Source organism: Malaclemys terrapin, chromosome 9 (assembly GCF_027887155.1).
Source record: "Malaclemys terrapin pileata isolate rMalTer1 chromosome 9, rMalTer1.hap1, whole genome shotgun sequence".
In the NCBI taxonomy this organism is placed as follows: Eukaryota; Metazoa; Chordata; order Testudines; family Emydidae; genus Malaclemys; species Malaclemys terrapin.
The window spans coordinates 38817525-38834246 of record NC_071513.1 but is presented as its reverse complement, the minus strand read 5'-3'; the positions used below and the strand labels follow the sequence as shown (position 1 = coordinate 38834246).

Below are 16722 nucleotides of genomic sequence, written 5' to 3'. Positions count from 1 at the left end.
GCCCCTTCGCAGCCCAGCACTCCCCTATACTCCCCACAGACCCACTCCTCCAAGCCCTGCCTCCCGGCCATACCAGCCCTGCTGGGAGGCGACTGTGTCTGCCGGGCTGGTCCCAGGGCCGGGAATCACTCCAGTCCCTTGGGAGTGGTGCGATCAGCCAGGCCAGGACCTGCCCCGGCCAGGGTCCCTCAAGACACTTGCCTGGAGGGACCTAGCCAAGCCCTCTGCACTGTCTCCCCCACATACACACACACCTGGCTGAGACTAGCCAGGCTTCTGCACCAGTCCCAGGCGACTCAGCTTCGGGGAGAAGGTGAAGCCCCACAGGTGGTAGGAAGCAGAGAGTGCCCAGAGCCAGAGGTGCACTGGGGTCCGGCCAGGGGTCAGAGAGGAGGTGGGGGGGGCGAGGAGCCAGCAGGCAGGCTGGCTGAGAGGAGCAAGTGGGGGGTGGGGGGAGCCAGAGGGGTCTCAGGGCGCAGTGTAGGCGGAGCTGACGGGGCCCCTTCTGAGCATGGGCCCAGCTCCATGGAGCCACTGGAGCCATTGTAAACCCAGCACTGCCTTGGGCAAGTCCTTCAGCTCATCTGTGCCTTAGTTCCCTCATTTGGGGTGTTGAGGCATAATCAGCTTGTAAAGAATGTTGAGATTCTCAGGACAATATGCCTGGACCTGTTAGGCTAAGGGCAGGACACAGACAACTGAAAAGCCAGTCTCCTGGCTAAGAGAGTAGAAGGCTAGGTAAAACAAGTACCAGCCTAGAGTCACTAGAGCCCAAAGCGTGTCCGGAGCGGGGAGACGGAGAAGGTTTGGCAGGAGGAGGAGAAATCTCTTTCCAGGGTTTTCTGTCTCATTGTGCACTTGGGATCCACTGTTTGTTTTTCCACATGACAGGGAAAGAAAAATTGTCTAAGAATAGGAATGTGGGACTTTACAACCACGGCCATGGGTTTGAGCGGTTTTTTTTAAATTGAGCAGATTTTGTCAACAGAGTTAAGCTATAATCAAAGAAAAGCTTCCTTTACATAATGACCCCTTTGTGTATCTAGACTCCTAACTACTTGCTGCTAATGACAAACATTCACACCTGCAGAGCCAGCAGTGCCCTGGGAGAGGGAGCTGGATTCTGGTCTGGCCTAGTTTCATATACAGAATTGTTAATGAAGTTCCCATTGCAGAGCCATTAGTTCTGGCAACGATGCAAAGAAGAAGCCAGCTCTGCTTCCAGATCCCAGGGTGAGTTTGTGGCACTGGCAGAGAGGAAAAACACCACCTTACTTGTAAACCAAGCAAATTTGGTCTGGAGTAGGACCATAGCCACCCACAGGAATCTGAGCAGTGGGTCACTCATCCGAGCCCCCGTGCCAGGTTCTTGCAAGGAAGGGAGCAGAGAAAGGAGGGAATGGATGATTGTGCAGTAACAGACTCATGAGGGAAGTTGCTTCCCATACTCTGGCACTTAGCAGGGGGGATGCAGACAGGGAAGCCCAGAATGGCAGCTTCACAGGGAGAGCGGGAGGGGAAACAACAGAAATAACAACAAGGCCAAAGCACCAGCCAAAGTATCAATATAAATACAAATTTATTCTCTTTCCAGAGCAGAAATGGAGAGAAGCCAGTGAGGACAGCACCACAGCAAACAGTACCCAGAGTTAGCTTCCCAGCTTTAACAGATATCCTGAACTCACTTATGCACAATACAATCTCTGCTTATAAAGAAAATGTCCTAGAGGTTCGGTCGGTTGGCCTGGGCTGTATCTTTACTTACAGCACAGAGCTAGCTCAGGGAGATATCTCAGATTCTCTACTGATGCCCTTTCCAAAGCAAAAGAGGGCGAAGCAATCAGGTCTGATCCTCAAAGGTATTTAGGCACCTAACTCATAGGAATTAAGTGCCCAAATACCTTGGAGGATCTAGGCCTCAGTGATTAAGGGAAGATGCTCAGAGGAGGTACAAGAGAAAATGGAGGCCTGCCATTTTATAGCTAAAAACCCCACTAATTACATTAGTGGATCAGGTGGTTTTAATCAGGGCCTAGATTAGCATTCATCGCAAAGAGAACTCTGGAGTACCGCAGAGCCGTTGTGAGATGGGGAGCCAAGCATGGACGGGGGAAGAGGGAGAATGCTGTAAATAGGTCTGAGACTGGGGAATGCCCAGGAACACTTGTATTCAAGGAGGGCAGAGCACAGGGGACTGCAAGGAGCACCAGGGGTTGAGGGTCTAGTAAAGCAGTGGGACACTTCAGCTGCAGGGGGTCCCACTCTCTGGGCTTATTGCACTGTCAATATCGATCAATCATTTTGTGTTCCGATGGAACACTAAGACACTAACCCTGGCGCTCAGATTGGCAGTGCCTTGGGGGGTGTTTCCACCGTCCTCTCTAGCATGAGGGCATGGGTCATTTGCCAGGATTATCTAGGGGTCTTGTTTAATCATTTCCCTGCAGGGGCCTTGGGCACTGGTGCACCTCAGTCCCTCTGTTCTCTGCCTATGGCATGTCATAATCTAGTGTCCTGTGGGCTGTGATACTTGGCCTAATTCTGGTTATTGGGTTTGGTGTGTGTGGTCTAGGGTGTTGGTGGCTTGCGATAAACAGGAGGTCAGACTAGTGGTGGTCCCTTCTGGCCTTAAGCTCTGTGACTCAGTCACTGATCATGCTGGCCACCGCTCTCAACTAGTTGGGGAGACGAGCGGGCCGTGGCCTCTGCACCCCAGAAGGGAGATTTCATGCAGGGAAAACCAATGACTCCTGAACATGCTTTTAGAGGTGCCTTTGCCCTAATCTTGCATTTCTCTCTCATTCTTAGCTACTTCCCAGTCTCGGCCTTCCACGGGTAAAACCATAGCCCTGCTAGCCCTTCTCCAGTTTGCTAGCAGAGGGAGCCATCTCCTGCCCCATCCCACAGCTGATAATGCGTGGCTCCAATCATCACTACAGCTGCACCCTCGGCCTAGGTCTCCATGTGGCAGGCAGCCAAGGAAGCCACAGGCCCTTCCCAGCTCTCCTAGCTCTAGGGCTAAGTGGTTTGTGCCTGTGCTGCATGGTGGTAAAGCAGATGAGGTGAACACCACCTATCTGCACTTGCTCCTCTCCCTTAGGGCCTGACTAGGCTGGAGAGGGTGCAATTGAGGTTTCCTCTCCTTTTCTCCTGGCCTCTGCCTAGAGGGAAAAGTGCAACAGTTTGATCCGGATGAATCTGAGGCTGCTCCTTCTTGATGGACTGGAGCCAGGGGGACCAGCATGGAGCTGGACGTGGGTTGGGGAGATTCCCAGTGGGGGGCAAAGCCAGCAGCAATTCCTCTGGGGAGCAACAACTGCAGAGGGTGCTCTCACTTGTCAGGGTCTGTGTCTCAGGCAGTCCCATCTGTGAGAGTTCTCCCCAGCTTCCGGCAGCATCACCCAGCCTGAGCTTTCTGCACTGGTCCCAAACACAGAACTTGCAAGACTGTCTCTGCAGTGAAACGTGCTCCTCCACTAGATTGGCCAATCCCCACGCACGAGTGGCTCCAGAGCTCCACTAACAACTTTCCTGGCAGAGAATGGGCCACAGCAATTTCCATCGCGGCAGCACCAGAGAGAACATTGTGTTGCTCCGCACACACAATCCACAGCCTTCTACAGCTGCCCTAATATAGGACAAGTCACCACATTTGGCTACTCAGTACACATTAACCCTACTGCCCTACATGCTACAGTAAGCTTAATACCACAATCCACATCACCTCCAGTAAACAGCATGCTATAGCAATCCTAGCAACCTACAGCGCTTTCAATATACCTCACAGGACAGCAATTCACAAGGCTACTAAGAGATACCAAAATCCACAGGACCTTTTACTACACAACATCACAGATCACAGCAACTCCTATGCACAACATACAGCGTACTACAGCAAGCCTCATGCCACGTAATCCACAACATGCTGCACCAAACAAGTTCCACAACATGACACAATATACCACCACAAAGTCAGTATCACACAGAATCTCCGAGACACAGTGCACTCCCTCAAACCTAACACAGCACTAAAGCACCTTATACCCACCACACTGCAGCCACCTTACCAGGCCACAACACACCACCGTCCGCAGTCCTAACAACACAGTCCACAGCACCTTCAATACACAAGAGCAAACAACAAAGCAAGCCAGAACTTTTCCAGTGCACAGCTGCAGCAGTCAGATCCCCACAACATCGGCAATTTAGACTCTGGAGTTCTGTGATGAGTTCCCCATATAAAGTGCCAAATGTCATCAGCTTTGAAGAATGTAGCAACCCTAACACCACGCAGTCTGCATACGACATTCCACGTTGTTCTTCATAAAACTTCCTATTATGCCTCTACTACACTGCAACCTTATTGCCTCTCCCCCCCGAGACAGAACATTCCACCCCATTCCCAGGGGACCTTTCCCCACTGGAGAACATGTCGCAGCCCCCCAGCTCTGCAGCCTTCTCAACTATAACACTTTGTCCCAGACAGACAACTTTCCAGAGCCTTCCAGATCCAAGTGTTCCAGAGAACACGTTGCTATGCTACAAAACACAACGCAATCCTGCATGCTTGCAACACAAGTTTTGTACACCACCCCCCGTGCCAAATAGTTCCCTCATTTAAGGAGAGACCCCAATTGTACCCTCTCGGCTCCCAAACCAAACAGCTCCCGGGGTGGCAGCAAATGGTCTAGGGGCCCTAGTCCAGATGAAGAGAGATTTTTAGAAGCACGATGGAGCTCACCGGAGCACAGCTCCATCTCCTTCCTGATATTGCTCTGGCTGGTGCCATTGCCTCACAACACCATGTCACAATACAACATGATGTCCTGATACATCACAATGGCTCCGTGTCACCAAGAGATGTGAGCTCGCCCATTTCTCTTGCAACACCCTGGAAGAAAAGGAGCACGTTTACCTATCAGATGGAGAAATGGAGGAGAGCCTGCCGCATGGGATGGAATTGCTAAATGGGCATCACAAAGTCGGTGAGCAGCTGGGGAACCAGAGCTAAAGTCTCTAACGGCCTCAGGAGAGATTAATATGAAGAACCCACTAGACACACGTCTTTGTTACTGGGATAATCCCCCATTGCCAATGTGTCGGGATTCAGCTGATAGATCAGGGCCACCTGTTTTATTTAGTTGGATTTTCCATCATGGGAGGAGCTGGGATCCCGTATTATAACTATGGGAGAGGAGGTTGGTCCAGCCCCGACCCCGGTGTTACGGTGACAGACAGCTCGTAAGGGAAATGAACCCTGGATTTGCATTCTAGTCATCGCCACTAGTAAATCCCACTGCACTGAGGTCACCTAGGGGGGAGTTTCTAGGCCAGGGGCAGCACAAACCATGCCTCTGATGGTGAGTTGTAAGAGTACATGATAGCACAGAAGGTGCTGTCCCCTCAAAAGCAGATGCTAGAATAGACCCAATGAGTGAGGCAGAAATTAACACTGAACAAGGTATTAAAATTTAATGCGTGAGTGAGTCCACGATAGTATTTAAGTACAGAATATATATATATATATATATATATATATATACACACACATATATATATATATATATTATACACACACACGGTAAATTAAATGCTACGGCTCTCTGTTCTAAAGCTCCTCTCCAGATAAGGCTACTAGCTGGGCTGAAGCTGTATTATTGACTCCTCCCTTCCCCCTTTCGCCCTCCTGCACTGTTCCCACTAGGCAAGCACCCCCAGCCTGGACCTGGAGATCCTGGGGTACCAGGCAATTGCCAGAGTTCAGTTAGTCAGACTCGCAGCCTTTGGCAGCTAACAAAAAGGGTATTAAAACAGATGCTCGGAGGCTGTTTACTGTCCAGTTGCTGCAGGAGCATTAGGCTGCCTGGTGCCCAGCAGGAGGCTGTCTGGGAGCAGAAGCAGGCCACACAGCTGAAGTGGGCCAAGGCTGGGCTCTGCCATCCCCTGTAGGCGATTTCCTTACCTGTCTTACATCAGTCACAAGGAGGGCGACAGTTTGTGACCGGCAAGGGAGGGGGAAGTCTCTGCCTGTGTTTCATGTTCAACACCATCTCAGAGTTTCAGTTCCTGGGTTTCTTTTGAATGCTTTATAGAGTTCCTTAAATTCAGACCCCAGAACACTTGGTCGGAACTGGCTGGTCCTCAGGATGACTCCAGCCAGCACTCCAAAGAGCCTTCAGTCACATTCCCACGTGGCCAGTGGGAGTTCCCCTGAGATCTTCTGACGTTGGTGGACTTCATGAAGGCCATTCCACTGGAGTGCCCCCAAGCAGGTCCGAGGGAAGCCCATCCCAGGAGGAGTGTGAGAGGTGGGGGAGGAAAGCAGCCAAGAAGCTGGTTAGACAAAGCCTCTTACCCGCGGGAGGTGTTAGATAAGGGAGGTCACACCTGAAAGAAAAGCCAAGAGGTCACATGAGATGGAATTTGGAAACTATCACATTAATAAACTGATTGGAGAGAGATTTGCCAGAAAGTTCTCCCCTGCCGTTCTCCCCAGCACACACACACAGGAACCCCTGGGTCTGCTGTGCTGGAGCAGGAAAGGAGGTTCACATGGAGGATTATGGAGCTATAACACTAGATGAAAAAAGAAGCCATGTCCAGTAGCTATTAAAGAGGCATTACTCAAGCAATAGCCCAGTGTTAGAAGTGCTAAATCCCAAGCCCTGTCCAAAGACCATGCTGGTGTTGTGAGAAGAGAGTGGGCCATTCAGAGTAACACCAACTACTAAACATTCCCAACTGAGAATGGGCTTTTTCTGGGTATCCAGGAGGACGTGAGTGATTTCTTCAGATATGTAAGGGGTCTGGTCTTTGCCGCCTCATTAGAGTGATGGGTAGTGGCTCCAGACTGGGCTGGAGAGAGGGGAGTTGGTTTGAGGTGATCAGATCTAGCGATACCAGGAACCGAATGGGGTCAGGTATGTTCCTCTTCAGCAGCAGTAGAAACCATCTGGAGCACAGGGCTCCCATGACTGATGTCTCTCTCCAAGGCAGAAGGCTGCCCCTATGTCTGGTTGCACTCTCCTGGGCCAAAGGCTGCCGTTCTTAGCAGTTCTGGAGCTTTTCCACAGTTAGGGGGAATTCCTCCTTCTCCTCCCTGAAATCTATGTCACCGCAAGTCCAAGCAGCTCTTTGGCAGTGGGTGATTGCTAGGACTCAATTGTTGCAGGATTGGCTGAATGAGGGCTAAGGCTTCATTTGAGCCAAACGAGACACTCATTTTAGAGAGGAGTAAGAAACCAGCAAAGGGGATTTCACTCCAGTACCTTGGGAGTTGGGGAAGGCACTCCTCAGTTTCTCCATGATGTCCTCCAAACACAGACTGACATCCCGTGCCCTCGTCTCCACCTCATCTGGGGAACAGGAGGAGTAGAGAAAAGGCAGAGCTGCGATTATAGGCATTTTTCAGAGATTTAACTCCATACGGCTACCAGATAGGCTAGATCCACAAGGCAGGACAGTGTGATCAGGAGACAGGGCAGGGACTGGAAGCACTGCAGAGAGATGCCCTGTTCATGGGGCTAGGCAGTGCACGGCTTCTCATAAAGCAGAAGAATGGAGAGCCTAGAAAGCAAAGCTCTGTGTTTCATAGCAAGGCCGACCAGGAAGGTGAGGGGCTGGTGACAGCAGAGCATCTGAACAGCAGATGAATGGGCCTTTTTTGTAGCACAACGACCCACCCACACCTTGGCATGTCACAAGGAATGGGGATGAGGCCCCAGGCAGGTGACCAGGGCTGGCAAGGGGCACAAGAGATCTAACGTCCAGCTCCAGAGCCTTACCTGCAGTTTCGGTTTCAGGGGTGTTGTGTTCCTTCTCCCTGGGCTGACTTCCCTCCGACGGATGGGGCGAGGAAGCCAAAGAAGAGGCCGCAGAGCCATTGATGTCCAAGTCAGTTGGCGGCTGGAAAGAGAAAGGAGACTTCATAAAAAAGTTTTCTTTGGCTCCCTGGTTCCACGTTCCTCCTTCCTTGACCTTGGCCTGCAACCTTCTGTACGTCCATTACCAGAACCTGCCACCCATATCAGCCTTCCCCCTCACTCGCAGTGTTGCAGCTCCTCTCCCAGGCCAATCATACCAAAGCCCTCTCAGATACTGGACTCTGCACCCTGCTCTACCTCCGACCCCTGTGAGGTACCTGCAGTAGCAACTCTCTCAGGCGGTGCAGCTGGGATTCCAGCTGCTTGTTATGGTCCTCCAGGATCTGCATTCGGGTCTCCAGGCGGCTCTTGTGTTGCCGAAGGATCCTTGCCTCAGCCAGGAGCTCATCATTGTGCGGCTCTTGGGCTGATTCTGGAGACCCTTCTGCCACAGTGGGGGACTCCTCTGCCTCATCGTGCTGCCATTTCAGACGTCTCAGCTCTCCTTGGAGGATCCTGCAGAAGGGACAGTCAGGATCCAAGCAGCAACTCTACAGCTTCGGAGACAAGACTGGAATCGCTGAACTGAAAGCCCCGCTGGGCTGATTTCTTACCACCAGGATCCAGCGTCCCCCTGAATTCTCTGCCTGGCACCAAGTCAATACCTGCCCCTAGTTCTGCACCAGTTCCCAACAGTTTCCTAAACACGTCAGCAATGAACTAAACTTGCAGGAAACAAACAGCTCAGCTCTGGGAAATTGCCTCCCTCTGAACCTAGCTCTGTGCCTGGCAGATGGCTCCTCGGTGCTTGGGCCATGGTGATAAATCAAAGAAATGGGAGACGGAAGAGACCTATGATGGCTTGTTCAGCTAGTACCTAGGACAAGGCAAAACTGCTCCCTGCAGAATATTTTCCAGCCTTGCTTTAGATGTCCCAGATAACAGGGCTCCTGTCACTTCCCTCGGGAGACTGTGCCACTTTAATACCGCTCGCTCTCCAGAAGTTTGATTACTAGTGAGCCTACATGTCCCCTTCCTCCACTTTACATTCACCCCATTACGCCAAGTTATACTTACTGGAGCTAAACAAGGCAGCTCTGTGATGTGTCCTTTCCCCTCCCAATACCTGCAGAAAGTTCTCACATCTCAGTCAAGCTAGACATATTGTGCTCTTTCCATCCCTCTCCATCAGTCACCCCCCCCAGCCCCTGCAATCCTTTCCATGGCTCCTCTCTGAATGCCCGCCTGCTCGTCCAGCCCTTGGTGAACAGGCCAAGACAGTGTTTCTCTGGCTCCTTTCCCCCTTGAACCAACCCCCGTCTCACTTTCTAGCTTTGGCTTTTGGCCACACACATACCTGTTCTCATCCTCTAAGTGGGCCAGGATTCTCTCCAGCTCCCCCTTATCCTCCGTGTTGAGGCTGTCCTCGACCTTTGGGCTGCACACCAGCTCTCTGTCTGTGATTGGGCTGGAGTGACGCAACAGGTACTGATCCTCATCCCTGTCACAAAATACCAGGAGGAGATCAGTGAGGGAACTCTAGCAATGGGAGCGCGAGTGGAAGGAACAGCTGCAGGGAGGCGGTTTTGTACAAGAGAGGCTGGTTCTGTATTGCTTAGAGCAGGGGAATTGAACTCCTGGGTACAGAGGGTGACTATGCACCACAGATAGGGCAGGACAGATAATAGAGGAGGAGCTTCTCACATGCCAGCCTCAGTATATCTCCCCATGCAAGCATTGCAGAGAAATACATTCAAAATATAGAGATACACATCAACTCACAGGCTATCGTCTGGGGACAAGCTGTCATTAAACAAGGAACAGTTCTGGCTCTCCATCTCCGCAAGCCTGGGGAAACAAAACTGTGTTCATACGTGCCCAGGAGAACCAGTGGATGTGTCCGTATGTTCTATGCGCCACAGTTCTTGGGGTCTCCTGTAGACAACTAGACTGGACGTCTTCCCAGCTGTTCTGCCCCCAGTGTCCAGGTCACATTTTTTTTTTTTTTTTTTTTGTTCTAAACATTTTTGTCCTTCATAGAAAAAAATTGTAAACATGGGTAGATTGTCCTGAGAGAGATGAGCCCTTCATGTGGAGCCACCCAGGGTTCATCACAACTGAGCAGCTGTTTCATGTAGTACAGTAACTCCTCGCTTAATGTTGTAGTTATGTTCCTGAAAAATGCTACTTTAAGCAAAACAATGTTAAGCGAATCCAATTTCCCCATAAGAATTAATGTAAATGGAGGGGTTAGGTTCCAGGGAAATTTTTTTCACCAGACAAAAGACTAATATATAGATAGACAGATAGATAGAGAGAGAGAGAGAGAGAGAGAGAGAGAATAAATTTTAAACAATTTAATACTGGTACACAGCGATGATGATTGTGAAGCTTGGTTGAGGTGGTGAAGTCAGAGGGTGGGATATTTCCCAGGGAATGCCTTACTGCTAAATGATGAACTAGCAATTGGCTGAGCCCTCAAGGGTTAACTCGTTGTTAATGTAGCCTCACACTCTACAAGGCAGCACAAATGGAGGGAGGGGAGACAGCATCGCAGATAGAGACAGAGACACACACCATGTGTGTGAAAGAGAGATGCGCATTGCTCCTTTAAGTACCCCACTCTAAGTACACTGCCTTTTTAAGTAGATCAATCAGCAAGCTGAGACAGCAGCTGCTGCCAGGAAGCTCCCTCCGTCCTGAGCCCTGTCATGTGTCCCCCCGCTCTATGGAAGATGGGGTAAGTGGGGTGCAGGAGCAGGGGGCAAGAGGACACCCTGCCTTTGCTCCCCCCCCACAGCAAACAGGAGGCTCTGGGGAGCAGCTCCAAGGCAGACGGCAGGAGCAGCACATGGCAGTGGGCGGAGGGACAGCTGAACTGCTGGCAATTGATAGCCTGCTGGGCAGCTGCTGCACAGGGAACTTAGGGGAGCGGGGAGCTGATAGGGGGGCTGCCGGTCCACCCTGGTTCCAAGCCCCCAACAGCTAGCTGCAAAGTTCTTCCTGCAAGCAGTGGACAAAGCAGGTGGCCGCCAAACAATGTTATAAGGGAGCTTTGCACAACTTTAAACAAACATGTTCTCTAATTGATCAGCAACGTAACAACAAAACAGCGGACGACTTTAAGTGAGGACATTTACAATCAGCTCTCTGAATCCTTAAAGGAACCTTTCTTCCCACTTGTCCTGAATGCCTATTAGGAGAGCAGTTTCTAAATTATAGCCTTGTTGAGTTTTTAGATATAAGAGTAGATTTGCTAATCTACTCTTATATCTAAAAACTCAACAAGGCTATAATTTAGAAACTGCTCTCCTAATAGGCATTCAGGACAAATGGGAAGAAAGGTTCCTTTAAGGATTCAGAGAGCTGATTGTAAATTTAATTACTATATTAGACTGGTTTTTCTATCAGTAACTATTATTTTCTCAACTTTTAAGTGAGGAGTTACTGCATATGGACTGCAATCCTATCTGGAGGGTGGGGCAGTGTTAAGGCACTGGTCTGGGAGACCCAGAGTCAATTCCCAGCTTCATCACAGAGCCCCTGTGTGGCCCTGCCCCTAGGCACTTAGGCCCAGATTCACACAGAAGTTTATGCTTCTAAATCATTGATTTAAATGGAAGTTGAAGCCTAAATACCTGTGTGGATCGGGGCCCTCGTCTCTGTGCTCAGTTCCGCACCCGGGTGATGGGGACAATAGCACTGCCCTGTCTCACAAGGGTGTTGGGAGAAGCAATGCTTTATGGATTGGGAGGCTACAGCAGTGGGGGCCATGAAGTCCCATGGGGCGACCTGAGGCAGGTGCCTGGGAACAAAAACCCCGAGGGCGTTGGTGAGGGTATAACTGGTTCCGACAGGGATCTGGCTTGTCTCTTAGGGGAAGTATAGCAGCTTAGTAGGCCTCTTCTTTAAATACAAAATTCATGGATGAAAATAAAGGTCCTGTAGAAACAAAATGGTCGCATCCCAGCCCAGATTAGCCCCTCTGGGGATCCCACTCCAAAGGGGGCCCTACTGCTGCATCACTACCCTTCTTCCCCTCTCAGGACGAGGGCTCCATGTTTTGGAACTAACCTGAGCCAATTTGAGCCATGATCCCTGCCTGTGAAGTGACTTTAGTGAGTGCTGCCTGGAAAGCCCCAGCAGAGGGGTGTGTGGAGAGGGTGAGGGCACTTGGATTACTGGGGTTACTTCACCCTGCAAACTGCAGAGTGAAGGCTGCACACAAGGTGGACAGAGGACCTCATTGGGCATCCTGCACCGGCATGTGGTACCTGCTGGCGAAGTGTTCGATCCGGGAGTGGGTATCGGCATGTGGTAACATCGGGGAGGAGGCCGGTCTGGAAAAGACACACACAGGTCAGTGAGACTCTATGGTTCCTTACTCTGACCTCTGACTAGGAGATGCTGCCCCAGTCACATTTGGGTCTAGAAGTGCCAGGGACAGTTTGGAGAAGCATCACTCTGGTGAGGTTAAACAGGAAGTTGGAAGCAGCATCTCCACCAAACCCTCCATCAAGGGAGGGCGATGGGAATCCCAGGTCTTCTTCCGAGGCCTAGACACCAATCCAGCCTCTAGAGTGAAACCTTAACCATCTTCACCCTCTGATCCTTGCAGTAGGATCATTTCCATTTGAATTCCACACCCCTAAACCTGGCAGGCCCCCATCTGTGTGTGTGTGTGGGGGGGGGGGTATCAGACAGGGCCTATTGGTGCGACAGTAGCACTCACGTCTCAGTGAAGTCAGCTTCCAGCACAGACTGGACGGGCAGGTAGCCTCTCTGTGGATGCTTGCTGAAGTACTGCTTGGACCGGAACTTGTTTTTTAGGGTCGTAGCAAAGTCCCTCATGTTCTCACTAGAGGTGGTCTACAGAAAAACAGACACACCAAGGCTTTAGTGAGTAAGGGGTGGCGGCACCCCTCAAGTCGAGCTCAAACAGGGCAGGAGGGAGAGTTTCCAGAGCACAGGCCACAGGTGCATGCAAGAATTGTGCAATGAGCAGGGAAGAGCACGAGCAAACAGCTGCACATGGAATCAGGAGTGTGGCTTGTCATACCACAATGCAAGGCCATGCCAACATGCACAGTATTGGGGACTGTCGCTGCACTTCACACAAATGGGCTGGAGTGGCAGAGCCTGTGTTTACTGCAACAGCTTTGTAATCAGCAAAACACACTTGTGTAGGCAGCTTCCGTCATGCACAGGCAGAGCTGAACAAAACATCGGCTAAACCATTTCTGGCACTGCACAAGGCTACCCGCAGCAGGAGGGGGGCACTGCACTGAATGAAGAGTTTCCTGCAATACCCTAGGCTTGCTTCCCCTGGCTCCCTAGCCATGTGAGACCGCGAGTGCTCTGCACTCCCAGCACGACAGCAAGCACCCCAGCTCCTTACCGGGGTATAGTATTCCATGATGGGATAGTGGAGCTTGTTCCCTTTGCTGGCTCGTCCAGTCAGGAAGCAGGTCTGACAGATATCCACATTGAACTGCTTCAGGCTGCGGTACCTGGGAAGATGAAGTGGAGTTAGGGAGACAGCACCAATCTTTGATGCTTTGTCTCCAAGCCTCCCGCCTCCAGGGGGTCTCAGCAGGGGACCTCTCTGAGGTAGTGTGTCTGGCTCACCCTGTGTGCTCCTCACAGGTCACAGCAGCTCTGTTTTTTCTTGTACATCGCTGAATCTAAAGCACAGCTCAGAGGCGCTGACCCATTCACTGTCCCCAGAAGCCAGCAAGCTCCCTCCCTCTCTTCCTGCGGTGACAGAGGGTCTCTCCATTTGATATTTGTGGCAGTACCTGTCTAAGGTACTGCTGATACGAATGCCCAAATTATTGAGACATGGAGGTCATAGGTCACATCTAAAACCTACTGCAAGTCTAGGGCAAATGGCCTTTTCAGCACACGGCCCAGCTGTTGAATTGCCCCTGCTGGTGGGGGCCAGCCAGTAACGTCTCCAGAACGGCCACAGCCTCCCCAAGTGCTAGACAAACACGCTCCTGGCAGAGACCTCATCTCCCAGCCTCAGGGGAGAGTGGGTGAGGGTGGGGACCCCACCCCAGCCCCATGGCCCCAGCACACCCTTTTTATTTTAACATGTTTGGTGTGACTGTGCCCCTGGGCTGGCTGCTGCTATCCGCACATCAGGCATGACCTGAGCAGTGCAAGCTTCCCTCGGACCTGCTGACAGGCCTCTGCCCTACCGGCATGGGAAAGCAGCTCAGTCTCCCTGCTGAGGTAGCCAGCCAAGGGTTCCATTAGTACTTGTAGTTGGTGCTTCGTGCTGGTCTCTGTCCAGGGGATAAATGTCATATCAAGTCATTTCACAGAGACCACGAACGCTTGACAGCTGGGTCAGCTTTCTGTCACTCCCACCTGAGCCAGGTTCCAGCAGACCGCCGCCAGGAGACCGGGCTGAGGTCCCATTCCACGCAGGGTCCCCACTCTCACCCAGTCTCCCCTGAGGCTGGGAGATGAAGTCTCTGCCAGGAGTGTGTTTGTCTAGCACTTGGGTGAGATTCATCCCAGTGTAACCCCACTATCACTGGCTCCCGCAGAGTTCCCCTTGTTCCTAAACCGGCTGCAGAGACTGCACACACAGTTGCTCTCCATACCTGAAGCCTTTGATGGGACACTGTTTGCAGACAGAGCACTTGGTTTGGTGCTTCACGTGCTCAGCAATGGTCACTCTGTGCAGGACAGCCAGCCACACCATGGACTGTGGTTCCAGGTTGGCCCATTCCAGGAACTGGACAACCTCGATCACAGGCTTCCCATTACTCTAAGGAAAGAGGAAAGAGACAGGAGTGGATCACGCTGTGAAATACCATCATGGCTTCAAGCACGGAGTGAGGCAGAGATCTCTGCTAGCCAATACCCAGGCATGGCTCCTGTTCCATCCCCCCATCTCTGCCGAGCTGGTACCATACCCACTCCAGAGAAGGCATGTACATTACAGGAGGTAGCGCCGACACTGATCTCCCCCAGAGCCGTTCCCAGAGCTGCTGCCACTGCCTCCCTGCCCATTGGACGGACCCCTCGGGAAGGTACAAGGCACAAGGAAGCATCGCCACTGACGTTACTTACGAAGCGGAAGCAGCTGCGGACACTAGGCTCCACATTGCTGCCCCCAAATGCTGCCACCTCTCCCAACTGGCGCGGAACCTGAATGGCCTCATGCAGCAGGATGCTGAGATGCCGCTGGTCGCACAGACCACTGGGATTCGCCACCTGGCCAAAGAGATCTGCCAGGAGATGGCCCAGCACCACAGTAATCAAGAGAACAAGGGTGAGAGACCAACAGCACAGACACCCCCATTACAGTTGTGCAGGTGTGTGTCCCCACCCCCACCCCATGGCGGGAGATGCAGCTTTATTTGGGCAAAAGGAAGGGACGCGAGAGTACAGAGATGAAGCAAGGCTTGGAGCTTTGACCCCGAGACTGACCCTTTGCCACAGCTGAGCTGAGGAGTTCACCTGTGTGTGTCTATATTTGCACTGCAGCATTGTAGTCCCAGCCTAGTAAATTAGGAGGTCTGGGATTCAGAGAAAGAGCGGGAGTCGTGATGCAGAGATTAGTCATGGTAGAAGGCTCCCATCAGGCAGGCCTCCTTGCTCAGAAACTTTACTAAGCCCGGAAGCCTCCCACTCCTGCTCTGACCTAGTTATTCCACGGACCCCGGGTGGTGACTCACACTGGAATTTCTCCTTCACCTCTGTGCCACACAGACATGCAATGCCAGTCTTGAAGGACAGCGCTCGCATCTTCCCGCTGCGACCACTGAAAAACAGAGAGGCACAATGCTGAGCCCCTCTCTGTTCTGCGAAGGTCGTTTTCTTAACAGAGCCCCGTCAGTGCCTGCTGGGAGTTCAACAGCATGAGCTTCCTCCCAGCAATGCCAGCTGGACCACTGCAATGCCAACTTCTTCACAGGAGTGCCCTGCCTATGCCAGCTGGGCCCCAGCCCATGGCAGTGTGAGCTTCCTTGCAGCACCCGCCCAAGCTCCAGCAGTGAGGTTCCCCTCCACGCAGTGCCCAGACAGTGTGCCGGCTCCAGCAGCGCCAGTTTTATGGCTTTGAAAGGAATCAGGGAAGCCGAGAGCAGGTACCTATCGAAAACGTTGAGCAGCCAGTTGAGACTCATGTCCACGCAGAGCGGCACGTTGACCAGAATGCCCCTCTCCTCCTCCAGCCGCTCATAGAGGGAAGTCAGGCAGTGGATGACCTCCACCACGTCCATCACGCGATCGCTGGGCTGTAGCTCATGCTCATTAAAGATTTCCAAGGCTGTGGCCAGAGTCACCAGGTCCACTGAGCAAGCCAGGGGCAGAGAAGCGAGGCATTGGAGGAGCAGGGAACAGGGAAAGGAAACATTACAGATCAGAATGGAGCGGAGAGGTATGGAAATCTTCTCTGAAGACATCAGTCCCAAACACAACAAAAATACATCATCAAAGGGCCACCATCTATTTTAAAGCCACCTTTCTGTCTAGCATTCTTTCCCCTACTGTGGTTACAGGTAACAGCTAAGATTCCAGTCACTGAAAGATTACAGGGAAACAGTGTCTCACTATTTTTTTCCATGTGTTTACTCTGGCCATTGGAGAGCACTTTGTGTAGCGTCTCACTGCCCAGCGAGTCAGTTTCCCCTCTTTGTGTGGGGCCTTCCACAGCAACATAGGAGAGAAAAAGATGTGAAAGCAGAGGAAAATGGGACTGAAAAGCTACAAGAATCACTGGGGCTCTGAGGTGAGGGTAGGACTGTCAAAATTGATCAGAGAGAGTTGACAGTCTCATCGAACCAACCCCAATCCCAATCAGTTGCTCAACTCCAACCTCTCCTTGTAAGCACTGAAAGGC

At 51.8% G+C, this 16722-nt stretch overlaps 1 protein-coding gene across 1 annotated transcript in view; it reads right to left on the bottom strand.

Annotated features, from left to right (window-relative positions):
* Positions 1–1555: 1555 nt before the first annotated feature.
* DRP2 (dystrophin related protein 2) overlaps positions 1556–16722 on the bottom strand; it is a 51426-nt gene continuing 36259 nt past the window's right edge. Inside the window, exons 12-24 of the mRNA XM_054038763.1 lie at positions 15972–16173; positions 15557–15642; positions 14949–15106; positions 14477–14643; positions 13261–13372; positions 12595–12731; positions 12137–12202; positions 9645–9710; positions 9220–9363; positions 8141–8378; positions 7785–7905; positions 7269–7355; positions 1556–6387 (exon numbers count right to left, since the gene is read on the bottom strand). Coding sequence (XP_053894738.1) covers positions 6368–6387; positions 7269–7355; positions 7785–7905; positions 8141–8378; positions 9220–9363; positions 9645–9710; positions 12137–12202; positions 12595–12731; positions 13261–13372; positions 14477–14643; positions 14949–15106; positions 15557–15642; positions 15972–16173 — 1604 coding nt within the window. The 3' untranslated portion in view covers positions 1556–6367. The remainder of the gene's footprint in view (positions 6388–7268; positions 7356–7784; positions 7906–8140; positions 8379–9219; positions 9364–9644; positions 9711–12136; positions 12203–12594; positions 12732–13260; positions 13373–14476; positions 14644–14948; positions 15107–15556; positions 15643–15971; positions 16174–16722) is intronic.